General features: G+C 39.5%; 1 protein-coding gene across 1 annotated transcript in view; it reads left to right on the plus strand.

Annotated features, from left to right (window-relative positions):
* The first annotated feature begins 6,285 nt into the window (after positions 1-6,285).
* The window catches only part of LOC122875757 (protein FAM102A-like), a 38,625-nt gene continuing 30,135 nt past the window's right edge, over positions 6,286-14,775 (plus strand). Inside the window, exons 1-2 of the mRNA XM_044195234.1 lie at positions 6,286-6,445; positions 6,535-6,822. Of these exons, the coding sequence (XP_044051169.1) occupies positions 6,680-6,822 (143 nt within the window). The 5' untranslated portion in view covers positions 6,286-6,445; positions 6,535-6,679. The remainder of the gene's footprint in view (positions 6,446-6,534; positions 6,823-14,775) is intronic.

The raw sequence follows: 14,775 nt of genomic DNA on the forward strand, positions 1-14,775 counted from the left end.
GGGAGAGGAGCCTCAAACTTTTTTTTAATAGATTTTTTTTGGGTGGCTTTTTGCCTTCATTCGACAGGGAGAATGAAGACGACACGCAAGCAAAGGGACACGGGCCGTAGCCGAAACCCAGGCCGCCGCGGGAAGGACCCAGCCCTGCGTCCACCAGGCGAGCCACCGGGGCGCCCCAACAGTTCTTTAATTAAACCACTGGTTTAGAGGGGAGGTGTCTCTAACAACGACGAGGCATCCTGTGAGATATTGTCACTGTTTTTTTATGTAAGAGGTCACAAGGTTTAGTCTATAATAAAGTATTGTATTTTATAAGATTATCACGTGTTTTTCAATGTAAAATCTTAATCTGAATAGTAACTATAGCTGTCAAATAAATGTAGTGCGGCAAAATACAATATTTGCAGTGGTAGAATGTAACTAAGTACATTTACTCAATTTTGACTCAATATTTTCATTTTCTGCTACTTTATACTTCTACTACATTTCAGAGGGAAATATTGTACTTTTTATATGATATGATGCAGTACTATACAACTAATCTGCCCAGTAGTATACGAAGTATCTAAAATTGGCTGTAATTAAACTGCATTTTCAAAGATCTAGAAATGTTTACAGTCATTTCAGCAGCTTGCAAACTCAGCAGTCCATTAACACACCAGTTAAAGTCCAGCGTGAGGAAAAACATGTTTGCGTAGTTGTAGTTGTTTGTTGAATCCTCTGCATCACGCAGCAGAGGGTAAAGGATAACCGTTACGACAGAGACACGTCTGTTTGTGACAAACAGGATTCAGCAGCACTTTAACCTGCGTGATCGGACAAATACAGGTGAGAGGTGAGGCAGAGTCTCATCAATAACAGGGAAATCTCAGTGTTACAACAAAATAACATGGTAGCAACACTGTTCTTGTTTTTATGGTTGTTAATGGGTTGTTTGGGACAGACAGGTAACAGGATGTTCCTTCCCGCCAAAGGCTCACCTTCTCATTGAATTACAACATTTACAACTTTAGTTAAAAGAGATGGGAAGCATGTTGTCCTTTATATAACGATGCAATATTACACCTCGTGTTCATTCACTAAGCATTTTGGGACGAGAACAGGGATGGGACACATGAACATCAGTTGTCATGGTGATCATCTCTACCCATCACTTCCAAATAGGGACCCGAGATATTCCTGAAAACATTTAAACTATTATTAACTCTCCCAGCTCATCGCTCCATTCTTTGAAGCTGACTTTTGATTTCCTCAGCACTGCGCTGCTTCTTGTTATGAGGGCTAGTTTCACCCATGAACTCACTTGTGAGGACAGGTTAGCCTCCATTGGTAAGATACCCAATATGCATAATGCTGGACCCTCAATGAACTCTGTTTCCAGTATGTTATTATTTGACGATAGCTGACCAGAAGTAATTTCACATTCATATAGCATGTGGGGCCAACGTGCCCCTTTCTTTGTTGCATCTCCAACAGCTATTATCTTCCCTAAGCCGAGTCTAGTAATTCCTATACATTATTCTAAATAAAATTAGGCGTGTCTGCAGGTCTCGGGCTATGGAGTACCATGACTGTACTGCTTTCCTCCAGGCTTCCCCATGAATAGATGTTCCAAGATCCACTTCCCATGTGAGCTTGACACCCTCATAGTTTGGGGATTGGTGTTTTCTAAGCTAGCTGTAAAACCTGAATGTCCCCCCTCTAAGCTTTCAACTTGATCACCCTAACTCCTGAATGCAGCAGGGGCAAGATTCCCCCCCCTTCTGTTGTTATTCAGCTCCTTATTTGAATAAACTTCCAAAAACCCTTTCTTGGGTATATTATATGTAAGACACCAGCCGTTCAAAAGGAGTGTAAATGTTTCCCATCAAACAGGACTTCCATTAACATTATTCCTGCTCTCACCCAAGTTTTTTCTTAGTTTGACATCTTGGAGAGCCGGTGAGTAGATTGGAGGCAGGTGTCGGTTCGAAGACTGAACCTGAACACAAGGAGTCAGGGGATTAGTCGAGGACTCAGCAAACATGTAGGAAAACTTTCTATAAAAGCAAAGTCAGAGTCGGAGACGTAGCACCAGTAATTTTAACGGACGAGCTGGCAAAGACTGATGACAAGAGCCGGGTAGATATGCTGCATGGTCTTGATTGGTGGATGGAGAACAGGCGAGCAGCAGCAGATGAGTAGCAGGTGTGTCAGAGTCTGAGTGGAGGTTCACCTGAGGCCGCGCCCCCACCAGCACACACATACACAAACAAACACAGGAGGGGGACCAACTGGGGACAAACAGACAGACACACGAGCTCGGCAGATTCGTCTGGTTCCCACGCTGCTCTTCTCCAGCTGTGTCCAGCAAATGCCAGCACAGGGTTTCTGTAAGGAAAGCTCGCATCGAGAAGGGCTCCACCAGCTCTTTCTCCATTGCTACCCAAGCAGGAGCACAGGTCTCTGATAGATGTGATTTAGATAACTGAACGAGCAGGCATAATTGTACAAATCTAATTTTGGGCATCCCAGACCCCCCTCCTCCACTGATGCATAGCATTTTTTTTTATTGAAAGAGGGCTTCTTGCCCGCCCTGTTACAATGTTGGCGAACAAGGAACAGGAAAGGACCCAAAGGCAGACAGCACGACGATTTAAGTGACTTAATAGAGCTTACAGCAAAAGAACAAAGGAAGGACACAGACTTAAATACACTTAGGTGATGGCGACAACGAGAAACCAATGACACAGGTGAAAACACTCGCAGCAATCAGCGACAGGAAGCAAAACTAACAGACACAAGAGGGAGGGAGAGTATTACAAAATAAAACAGGAAATAACAGGACAAAAAACCCCAAAATCATGACACGCTCATAGGAAGCTACTCATGGCTGTTATATCTAGCAAGGTGAGGAGGAAAATCCAGAGGTAGCATGTATGTTATATAATTACTACAATCATTTTTAAGGTATTTAGCTTTCCTATCAATGAGAGACCCAATTTGACCAGTTTAGTACATTACTTTTTTAAAAAGTTCATTATGGGTTGATCATGACACCCAAATAAACCAATCCAGACGGAAGCCATTTAAATTGCCAATTACTACGAATACTCGCGGGGGGGGTAATTTAGATAAAGGCATAGCTTCAGACTTAGCCCGATTAATTTTATATCCTGATATACATGAGAAAGAACCAATCAAAGACAAAATCCGTGGCACTCTGGGTTGCTTGACAACAGTGAAATATCATCAGCATATAAAAGTTACTTGTAAAGATTATCCGCTGATGTCCGGCGCTTGATAAATCCCACCTGATGTGGATGAATTGGTGTAGGTGCGTACCCCTCTACCCCACACCACGAGCCGAGCTCTTAGCTCTTTTTAAGTGAACCTCGAACACGTTTTAAGACTTGTGCTTTCCAGTCAGCAGCCCCTAAGCTTTGGAATAGTCTCCCAATAAGCCTGAGGTCTCTGGACTCTTTTAAAAAGCAGCTAAAAACCCATCTGCTCAGACAGGCATTTAGGTAGCATGTGGTATTTTATGTTTTAACTTGTGTCTTATGTCTGTCCCCCTTGTATATAAAATATCTGGTGTTTTAACTTATCATATTTAATTTAAATTTTATTTCTTTGACTGTGAAGCACTTTGTGACTGGTGTCCGTGAAAGTTGCTATGTAAATAAACTTTGCTTGCTTGCTCTAATCTTGTTGCTAAAACCTTAGCCAAGATCTTGGCATCAACATTAATCAAGGACACTGGTCTGAAACTCCCACACAGTTGTGGGTCTTCACCCTTCTTATGAATTAACGTTATCATCGCGTCCTGCATACTTTCTGGCTGGCTACAGCGAGGAGCCTTGGGGTCAACAAATCTAAGATTACCTTGCAGAAGTCTGTAGGGTTTAATCAACATTTTAACACTTGATGATCTGGCTTTTTGTGTGTGTGTGTGTGTGTGTGTGTGTGTGTGTGCTTCTTTTCACATTTTTAGGAAACAACCAGTATAAAATCAACACTCCTGTAGTATCAGAAGATACCCATCCACAGTCACATAAAAACACAATAAAAATCCACCAATAAATAAACTAAAACAGTAGAAACTAGAGTAGAAACTGAAATAATACTTTGACCATACTCATATGTGCTGAAAGTGTCCCACTTTTCCTTGTATTTCTATTTTCTATTTCCTTAAACCAGCTCCTTATAATGTTCCAATAAAAATATAGTCTTTTTCTCTATACTATCATACACAGTCTACTCAGATGGTAACTTAGCATTTTACTGCACACTGTACTGTGTCTGTGACAAATAAATCTTTGAATCCTGTACATCATATCACTGTTTGCACAACAAGGTGCTGCAATGTGCACACAGTGCAGTTAATAGAGACGTTTAGATGGATCCACTTTGCCTTTGCTTCAGTACTCTGCTGCTCTCTGTTGGCTGAACTTGAACCTGAACTTCATTTAAAACTGAAAACAGCTGAAATACATTTGATTTAATTTGCACGTCTGAAATTTAGTCATTTCAGTCATTGCGCAAAAAACACAGTGTTGATTTGCCTACTCCTCCCCTCACAGAAATAAACATTTACTCATGCTAAAACATCAAATATAATATAAATATGAGTATATAAACATTATAAAGATAATAAAAATATTAAATCTGTGGTGATATAGTGGATGAAACACCCTAATGTACTTTATGGTCACTTTAAATACATTATTATTAATTTCACTCTATTAAAGATCTGTAGGAATAAAGCTTGTAACTGTGCCGCATTCATTAAATGTCGGAAATATCGGAATTCAAATCAAGTCGTTTTAAATCAGCACAACAGCAGCTCGATTGTTTCGTTATTTCTGGAATAAAAGAGCAGCCATCCCAAACATCAATCAACAGTTATGGTATGTGGTGTGAAAGTCCTAACTTTGATATTTTATTATATATTTATTATTTAAAAAAAAAAAGAAAACAAACAAAAGCTGTATCTCGTTAAATATTACTGAAATATTACCAAAACCAACATTGTAGTCGTCACTTGTTGCCCCATTTGTCCCAGAAAATCCATTTTGATGTTTATGAATCAATAAAACATAGGTTAAATGCATTTTTTGGTGCTTGGAAGTTAGAACTTACAAGGAGTCCCTGAAGGTGGCAGCGGTGCGGAGTGCCGCCACACGGTGGCGCTGTTTCACCGTTGAGGCTGCAGGATGACGGGTCCAAAGAGCTGTGTCAAGCTAACAAGGGTGAGCCAGTAAGAAACCGGAAGTACGGTGATTTGAAAATAAAATCTACTAACGCATCTGCAAACTTCAGAAGCAGCGATTCATTGTTTTAAATTGTAAATTGATTTAAATAGTTTAAATGAATCCTACAGCGTAGCTCTAACTTAATATATTTAATATGTTTTGTTTCATTGTGGGGCCTATTTTAGTTTGTATTCCAGTAGGCTACGTTATGGTTTTATACATTTTACACAGTTTTCCCAAAGTGATTGGTTTAATTTTACCAGTCTGAATGACTGATAATGAATAAGTATCACCACAGAAAACATAATTAATTGACAAGGAGAGAAATTAAAAATGTCTAATCTAGTCATTGTAACTGAGTCAGTTTTTTTTTTGATTATAAGAAAAATCTTTTACTCATTTCATTCATTTGACTTATTTATTGTTTATACAAAGTTTAATCTCTGCTTTTGTCATCTAGGCCAAGATCACCTGTAACTATACTTGCTCTGTATTTTTAATGTCACTCTGCACAGTTTACTTAACACTTTTATTTACCCTCCCTTCTACATCAGTAGCTCTGCTTTCAAGCAAAGAAACAGCAGCATAGCAATACTACAGTGTAAAAATACTCAATTAAAAGTCCTGCTACTTAAGTAAAAGTACAAAAGTATTAGCATCAAAATATACTTAAAGTACTGTAAGTAAAAGTACTCATTGTGCAGAATGGCCCATTTCAGAATAATGCATATTATTTCACTGGATTATAATCATGAATAGATTAATGCTGCAGCTGGTAAAGGTGGGGCTAATTTTAATTACTTTATGTACTGCTGTGTAGTTGTTGTATTAACAATCTGAATATGTAAAGTAACTAAATTTATCTAATAAATGTAGCGCAGTAAAAACAATAATTCCCTCTGAAATGTAGTGGAGTAGGAGTATATGGTAACATAAAATGAAATTACTCAAGTAAAGTACAAGTACCTCATAATTGTACTTAAGTAAATGGACTAGCTGTTTTTTTTGTCACATTTGAATGTAAAAAGATTTGAGCTTTTATTCCGAAAGGTGCCAACCGGAAGTCACATGACGTACTCTCAGCTAGCTTGACGCTGCTAACGGAAAGTTCCTCCTCCCGGTGAAGAAACGGGGTTGAAACGTATTTTTCTGTCAGTTTATGTTCTTGAACTGCCGCTGTCGAAACTCAAAGGGACCCGGCATGTCTCCGGGTAAGTCCGGTATTACTTTTACACCACAAACGTTAACATTTATCCTCCTTTACTCGCGTTATTAACGGAAACACTTGATTTGTTTTCAGATTTCTGTGCTGTGTTATCTCTGAAGAAGCGGAGCTCGCATGAAAACACAGACTAAAACGTCAACAGTAGTTTAATTTAGCTTAGCTAGTCTTTAATAGTATTTTTCCCCTCCCTGTGTTTTATGCGAGTGAAGATACTAAAACAATGGCTTTCTTCGTGAAAAAGAAGAAATTCAAGTTTCAGACCCATCTGACGCTGGAGGAGCTGACCGCTGTGCCTTTTGTCAACGGAGTTTTGTTCTGCAAGCTGCGGCTGCTGGATGGAGATTTTGTCGCTACTTCTTCCAGGTAAAAACACCCGGAAACAACACTTCAAACAGGCAAAACTTCTTTAAAAGTCTTTCGGTACAATTTAATATAACTTGGAAATTATATTACCTCTGTCAAAGTCACTTTAATACACTTACACTATACTTATATGAAGCCATATAGTAAATTTAACTTTTTTTAAATGGAGTTTGGTGTAGGTATGATACTCTAAATGGCTCCTAATGTTGTTTATGATGTGTTTGTTATGTTAAATATAGTGATTTGCATAGGATTTCTTGTTTTAGGTGGCTGGTTTAGGTTTGTCCCCCCCCACCCCCCCCACTGCAGCATCACAAAAGTCAAACATAGACTAAATGCTTTGCTTTTGCATCTTTGTAAAATTTACTATAAAAGCATTGTTATTTTTTTAAAGCTGTTGCTGCTTTGTTGCACTAGCTTGCACCAGTTTTTGCATGTTGCCATGTTAAGTGGCCTCTCTGTGTATCTGCACTGGCACCTCAACTGGACTACCAGACTAAACACAACGAAACCTCTCAAACCAGTTCATTCTGGTCCAATTATCTTGTCTAGTAGCTCTAAACCTCCCTAGAATAACGGTTTACTCCAGCTGCTTTTTTCCAGCCCTGCTGTTTTCTGGTTGAATGACACCTGGATGTGATGACCTAGATAGTGAAGATGGCTTTTCATCTCCTCATTCACGTCACATAACTCCAGATTCCCTCTCTGGACTTCGATAACATCAACAACTTTCATCTCTTTCCCCTCCCTCGTCTTTGATTCACTAGATGAGATTATAACGGCCTTGAAAGTCTCGGCGTCAGATGTCTGTTCCACTTGTTAAAGGATAAAGATGGGACACAGTGAGTGTCTGGAGGCTGTTTGACCGTCGTAACCGCATTATACCTCTGAAAAACCCGCTAAAAGAGTCGCCAGGTTGAGGCATGACTTGACAACCTGTAACACAATTTCCCAAATGTTACGGACAGTTTGTGCTCTCGTGTTACAAGTTAATGTGTCGTGTTTCAACCTCATTCATCTAGAATGAAAGTAGAGCTTGTTTTAGCTGATTTTTCTATTTCCATGACAGGTGTGCACGTGTCAAAGGGGCCTCCGGACGCTCACTGTGTCCTACATGAGCTAAATAAGTTAGCAAACATCACAGAAAACTTTATTTTTTAAATTTTTTTTAGCTCTGATACGTTGTTTATGCACCTTCTTTTCAAAGCCAAGCCTGCCCAAGACTGTAGCTCAACTTGTAAAACAACACGATGCGTTAAATTGTTTTTATTGGCAGAGAATCTCTGAACTAACCCATTTTTCAGATCAGAATCAGAATCAGAATCAGAAATACTTTATTGATCCCTGAAGGGAAACTCTTTGTTACAGCAGCTCGCCTTTACGTCAGTGCACACAGGAGAAAGTACTAGCAAACAATATAAAACACTATAAAAACAGGTCAGAAAGTAAATTAAGTACCAGGTGGGTATAAGTATAAGATAAAATAAGTGTGAAGTACTTGAGAAGAAGATGAAAAGATGGACCCACATTCAGGACCTCAGTTGTCTGTGGTGTAAATCAGGAGGGAAAAGCAGTTTGTGGTTGGTGGCAGTGCCTCAGTCGACCCCTTTTTACCTCCTTTTTACTAAGACCACACCTCGTTTGTACCTCGTGTTCAAACAGGCCCGTTAAACTTCAAATCCGCGAGCTGACTGTGGCGTACGTCGGAGAACGTGTTCTCCGATCGTCCTCAGTAAAAGCAGATTGTCCTCTTTGTATTCGCTCAACCTCCCTGTTGTCACGTAGCATCATCCCACTGCAAGTGTGTGTGTGTGTGTGTGTGTGTGTGTGTGTGTGTGTGTGTGTGTGTGAGGGTCTTGGAGAGGGAAAAGTAAACACACTGACAGATCATCTTGATCAGGTTTCTTGTCAGCGGATGTTTCCGTTTTCTTACCTTTCATCGGCGAAGAAAGAGCACAAACACGTCTGTGAGGCAGAGATCGTCTCGTCGAAACCGAAGAACTACAGTTTTTGTGTGTAACTGATTTTATTAATGATTCTCATATATTAGGGCTGCACGATATGGTTCAAACAATCATATTGCGATTATTTTTGACAGATATTGCGATATGATTCACGATTAGTGGGAATGATCATTTTTGCATCACAAAAAAAACCTATTAAAGTCACGATGATGTGACATTTGTTGGGGTCTGTACCAAACAAACACGTTTTCTTACATCTGGAGAACAAGATGTGTAGGCCGGGGCGTCTCTGCAGCTCTGCAGCACTTCATTATAAAGCTGTTTTGTCTCACATTTTACCTTCTTCAAACAATTGCAGCTTCTGCAATTTGGATATTGCGCTTGGCCAAATTGCGATTTCAATAATATTTCGATGAATTGTGCAGCCCTACTATATATATATATATATATATATATATATATATATATATATATATATATATATATATATATATATATATATATATATATATAATTTTCAGTAATTGTTTAGTCCATAAAAGTCAGAAACGAATGACAAACGCTTTCATGAAGTTCCCAGACCTCGAGGCGATGTCTTGTAGTTCCTTATTTTGTGTGAGCAACAGTTTAAAAAAACCACAAAGAGAATCAGTCAAAGATATCAGGAGGAGAAAAGCTGAACATCCTCACTTTGGAGAAGCTGCAACCTACAAAAAAAAAGCGATTTAAAACAGTTGATGTGTTTTCTGTTTGACTAATCCCGTGGTTCCAAACCTGGAGGTCAGGAGCACAAGTTATGTTTATATTTCTGACTTTCCTTTTAAAGTTGTTTTAATCAGTAGTTAATATTAACAACGTGTAATGTGTTGCTTGTGGTGATGAACCCACAGAAAGTGATCACCAACTCTGCAGCTCTACGGAGCTTTTTAGCCTCTTTTAGCTCATTATTTTGTTTTTTTTCGACACATTGACTGAACGGCTTAGCCTCACCGCTCTCATCAACGTCGTGTCCAGCAGCTGTTTTCAGCGAACAAGCTCTGATAAACTCGCAACAACTGAACACTACCTGCTGCTTAATACAGCTTAAATCTCTGCTATTTCTATTGTGAAAACTGGATACTTTGACCTCGTTAGGCCTCTAAAAACTATTCAGCTTCAAACAGCCTGAAAGGGAATGTCACACTTTTCACAATTCTTATCACAACTCACAGACGTAAGAGGTCATTACGTCACATTAAGGAACTGCTGGACTAATCTATTAATCAACTTATTACTGTAGCTGCACTGCGATTTTTATTCTACTGTTTGATTTGTCGTATTGTACTTATTTTTATCTTTATATATATATATATATTTCTTTTTTTTTAACTTTTTAAAATCCTATTCATGTCTGTCTTTTTATCTTTTCTTAGTGCCTTTCTGTCTCACACTATGTGAAGCCCTTTGAGCTGTACAAATAAACTTGCTTTGCCTTGTTGTTTCAGCACTACGCAGCTTATGCTAACCATTTCAGTAACAACAATCATTTTTACACTATCTGCGTGGACTGAGAAATATGTAGCAGCATCGGTCAGTCCTAGGGATGGGACGATATCAGAATCAGAAATACTTTATTGATCCCCGAGGGGAAACTCTTTTGTTACAGCAGCTCACTGTCACGTCAGTGCACACAGGAGTAGAAGTACTAAGCAAAAAATATAATACACTATAATACAGGTCAGAAAATAAATTAAGTACCGAGTGGGTATAAGTATAAAATAAGTGTGAAGTACAAAGTGGGTTTACCGGTTGATGATAATAATACGGAAAACATGCAATATGCGATTTTATTGCGGATCGAGATAAAAAACACTCTAAGTTGAGCATAGTGAATTTCCATAATTGGGATAATTGTTAATATCCTCACATGAGTGACTTGAAAAGCCCAATGCCAGTTTATTTTTGTTAAAGGATTCCTGTATTTCTTAAGTCAATGAGTAAATTATATATACACTGATGCAAATGATGAATTTGTTGTCTGTACCGTTTGTCAACATGGCAGAGAAGTGAAAAATAGAGCCTGATTTAAAAAAAAATACAGGAATTATCATGTAAGAAAGAACAGACTCACACAATGTTGCTATTTTTTATTTATTTATTTATCCTTCATTTATACAGGGGGGCCTAACGATTTATGATTACCTTATTTAAGATTGTTTGTTTGTTTTTTTTCTAAAAAGGATGATCGCTAAAACACGTGTGTCCTATCTGTGATGCAATTAAAATATTAGTTTCTTAACAAAATGTAAGGTAAAGTGATTCCAGTACGTTTTAGTGCCATTTTAAGAGTTTTAAGCATATTTTGATGATTATCGGGATAATATCGCAATTATTTTGGCCAGGGTAATCGTGACACGAAATGTTCATATCGTCCCATGCCTAGTCAGTCAGTCAGTGAACTATTGGCTGTATTAACGACACGCTAACTCAGGATTAGAGAGCGCCGTGCATTTGCATCTAAAAGCTACAAACCACACATTTGAAGACAGCGAGGTGAAGAGTCTAAGTAGAGAGAAGAGTTGGTTTGAACGGGGCGTCAAAGAAGCCATTTTTGTGAAAAAAGAAAACCCCTCTTTGAACAGAAATGGTGGTCTGAGATTCAATCTGCCCAAAGTCTATCACAGTGTATTAGCACCTCGGTCACGCCAATCACATGCTAATCAGGTACTTAACAGTGATGAGGGAGGTGCAGCCAGAGAACAATAGGCCTGATTACTGATTACTGGGTCATCTTGGAAACTATTAGGTCAGTTTCAGGTGAAACTAGCTATTAACAGATACTCAGGTAGACTCCTTCCTGAGGGCGGGGCTTATGTAACACAGAGTAGCTTAAATTTCTGAGTTCGCGTGCCATTTTTCACAATTGAGAATGACTTCCGGATGGGAGCCGAAACGTCTTGATTCTGAAAACAGTGTCCAGATGACGACGACTGAAACCTTTTCTACGATATTGGCTGTATTGCCATGAAATTCGGTTCCGATATCCACAGTCCCCAGAGGATGAATCCTGCTGAGTTTGATCATTTTTGGTTCACATTTAAATGTTTCAACAACTTCTGGATGACTTGCATGTTAACGTTGTTATTGAAAGCATGTTGCCATGCTGATGTTAGCTTTTAGCTCGAAGCGCCACTGTACTGACGTACAGCCTCACAGAGCCGCTAACATTGCTGTAGGCTCTCGTGGTCTTGTTCACTCTTAGTCCTCCTCTTAATGTCAAACCGAAAAACAGGAAGACACAGACAACAGACCACACACCCACACACAACCAGTAATAACAAGAAATGTTAATATGGATATGTGCTTGTAACTGCATCACATGCAAAATCACATGTACAAAAGTCCGATTAACATATTTTAAGATTAGATCAAACTTTATTTATCCCGAGGGAAATGTTGTGCAGCAGTTATAGTACAAAGTAGGAAAGAGTGCAAAAATATCAATACAGGTGCAAAAATATCAATTCAGGTGCAAGTATAGAAATATTAAACAAGGTTTGAGAGCAGCTGTTGCTGGAATAATGCAGAATGTGTTTTAGATTGTGATAATTGTGAAATGTTTTCCTGCATTAGTTTATTAGTTTAAAGTTTCTTCTGTGGCCTCTGAGTTTCAGCCGTGAGAACGAGAACGCAGCCTTATAAAAAATGCTCTTTTGTCAAACTAAAACTCCAGTTTGCTGAGAAATGACAAACCTAAATGTTTAGAAACCTCGCTCTCAGCTCCTGTCCTCAGCAGCGAGGACTGCGTTGTCCGAGGCCTCTGTTCTCTCAGAGGCCACTCTCCTCTCCGGAGGTTATATAACAGCTCAGATTACCTCCTTCCCTCCCATCTCAGTTATCATGTCTGTGACTGAAAACAAGGCCCTCTCAGAGGAGGAGGCGACGGCGCAGGGAGGCTCCCTCTGCGGCGGACAGAGATTAGCGTTATGTCACAGATCTGACAAGCCCGGTCTTTGTACGGGGCCTGGCCGTGGGCCTCGCCTTGTTGTGGGTCGGGAACAGTGGGGGAATTAACAGCGGGCTTATCTAGCGGTCCGTGCTGCACCACATGAAAACCCTCCCAGAGTCCCCGTTGGCTCCAAGTCTGGCTGGAAGCACAGAGGATCACATGCTGCGAATGTGAGAGTCCAGCTCTCAGACCGATATGTCGGGACGATTTTAGTTTGGCCTGTCTGATATATGCCATCAGTCATCAGTGTCATCCACCGATGCGATATGACTGAGGTTCATCTGCTGCAGAAAGACACTCTGGAAAACACATTTATGCTTTGGCACTCATTGTCAGTAATGCATTCCAGTGTTCCTCTCACTTTATATTAGTTAGATATTTTGGTTCCTGACCTCACAGGACTGCTGAGATTCATCTGAGTGTTTTAGCGGCCGATATACTTGCTTTTCATCTCACTGTGCATGATGGCGACCTCACGGATCCTGCGTTCCTTCAGAGCGCTGGTTGTGAATTAACGCAAGATACGATCAGTGGGGACAAGTCAGGTCAGCAGCAAACCAATGGCAGCAACAAGAATGAGCTTTACTACTTAAGGTGGTCATATTATGCTCATTTTCAGGTTCATAATTTTATTTTGGGGTTGTACCAGGATAGGTCGACATGGTTTAATTTTCAAAAAACACCATATTTTTGCTCGCGCTGCACATTGCTGCAGCACCTCTTTCCACTCTGTGTCTTGAACGCTCCGTTTTAGCTACCGAGCGAGGCATCTCACTCCTATTCGATCTTTGTTGGGAGTTGCACATGCGCAGTACCTAGGTAAGGACTACTAGCCAATCAGAGGCAGAGTAGGGCATTTCCTGACGCGCAAGGTAGCGTGATCCACAACAAAGCCGGTAACTATGGCTTCGGTTCAGCCGTACAACTCGGACCAGCTTCACAACGTAGACTGGAGCAAGACGTTTCAGAGTGGTAAGTTATTCATTTGTAACTAATTTATCTTTCATATGTAACATTTTAACTGTGCACTGTCTCTGCATCACAGTAACAGCTTTATGCCCATTGACTGCCTGCAGGGTGTCTAACGTTTATTTTAATTTCATATTTAGGTCTACATTTGGAAACTGCTCAATTTGAATGAATTCAATGACGCACGTGCGTTACATAGTGACGTAGATACGTTATGGAAGTGCACACCTATTTTATGCACGAAAAAGATATATATATATATATATATATATATATATATATATATATATATATATATATATATATATATATATATATATATATATATATATATATAACACAATAAAGGAACGGGGAAAAGCCAAAAAGCATAATGTGACCACTTTAATTCAAGTTGGTAAAGATTTTAAGTGCAATTTTTTTTCTTCAGTGAGCACCCATCCTGCCTTTATGTAACAACAGTCCCAAACATGTGTGTGCACTCAGTCTCCAGAAACCCATAACTGCCAAAATCCTCATCATCTCCACACCCTTCAAAACACTTTCAAATAGTTTCGTAATGAAAAACAAGCAAAATCTCACTCTTAACTATATCAGTTTTTTTTGTACCAGCACTGATCTTTTAAGTTACCTTCTCTTGTTTGTGGCACGTTGCAGTGAGAAAACAGACAACAGGTGAAAATTCAGTTTCACTCACGAGTAAAGATGTCCAACAAGTCTAATTTGAGAACTGGTGTTGAATTTCAAGTACCAGGAGCGGTACCAGCAAACGTCCACTATATCCAGCCAGTAAATGCAGCCAGTCCGATATGCTGATGGACAATGTTTTATCTCCGTGCAGCTTTAGAAACCATGATTTTCAGGTGCATGAGTTCAGGCTTTATCAGCTATGACTCGTTTTGACATTTGAAGATTTTGCTGATTTTATCCATACTGCTCCTGACATTTCCAGAGCACAAACACTGCATGAAACCAACTGTAAATAGTGTGAAGACACAACCACAACATCCTGACTCTGTGTGCAATGAAACA

Source organism: Siniperca chuatsi, linkage group LG5, assembly GCF_020085105.1.
Source record: "Siniperca chuatsi isolate FFG_IHB_CAS linkage group LG5, ASM2008510v1, whole genome shotgun sequence".
In the NCBI taxonomy this organism is placed as follows: domain Eukaryota; kingdom Metazoa; phylum Chordata; class Actinopteri; order Centrarchiformes; family Sinipercidae; genus Siniperca; species Siniperca chuatsi.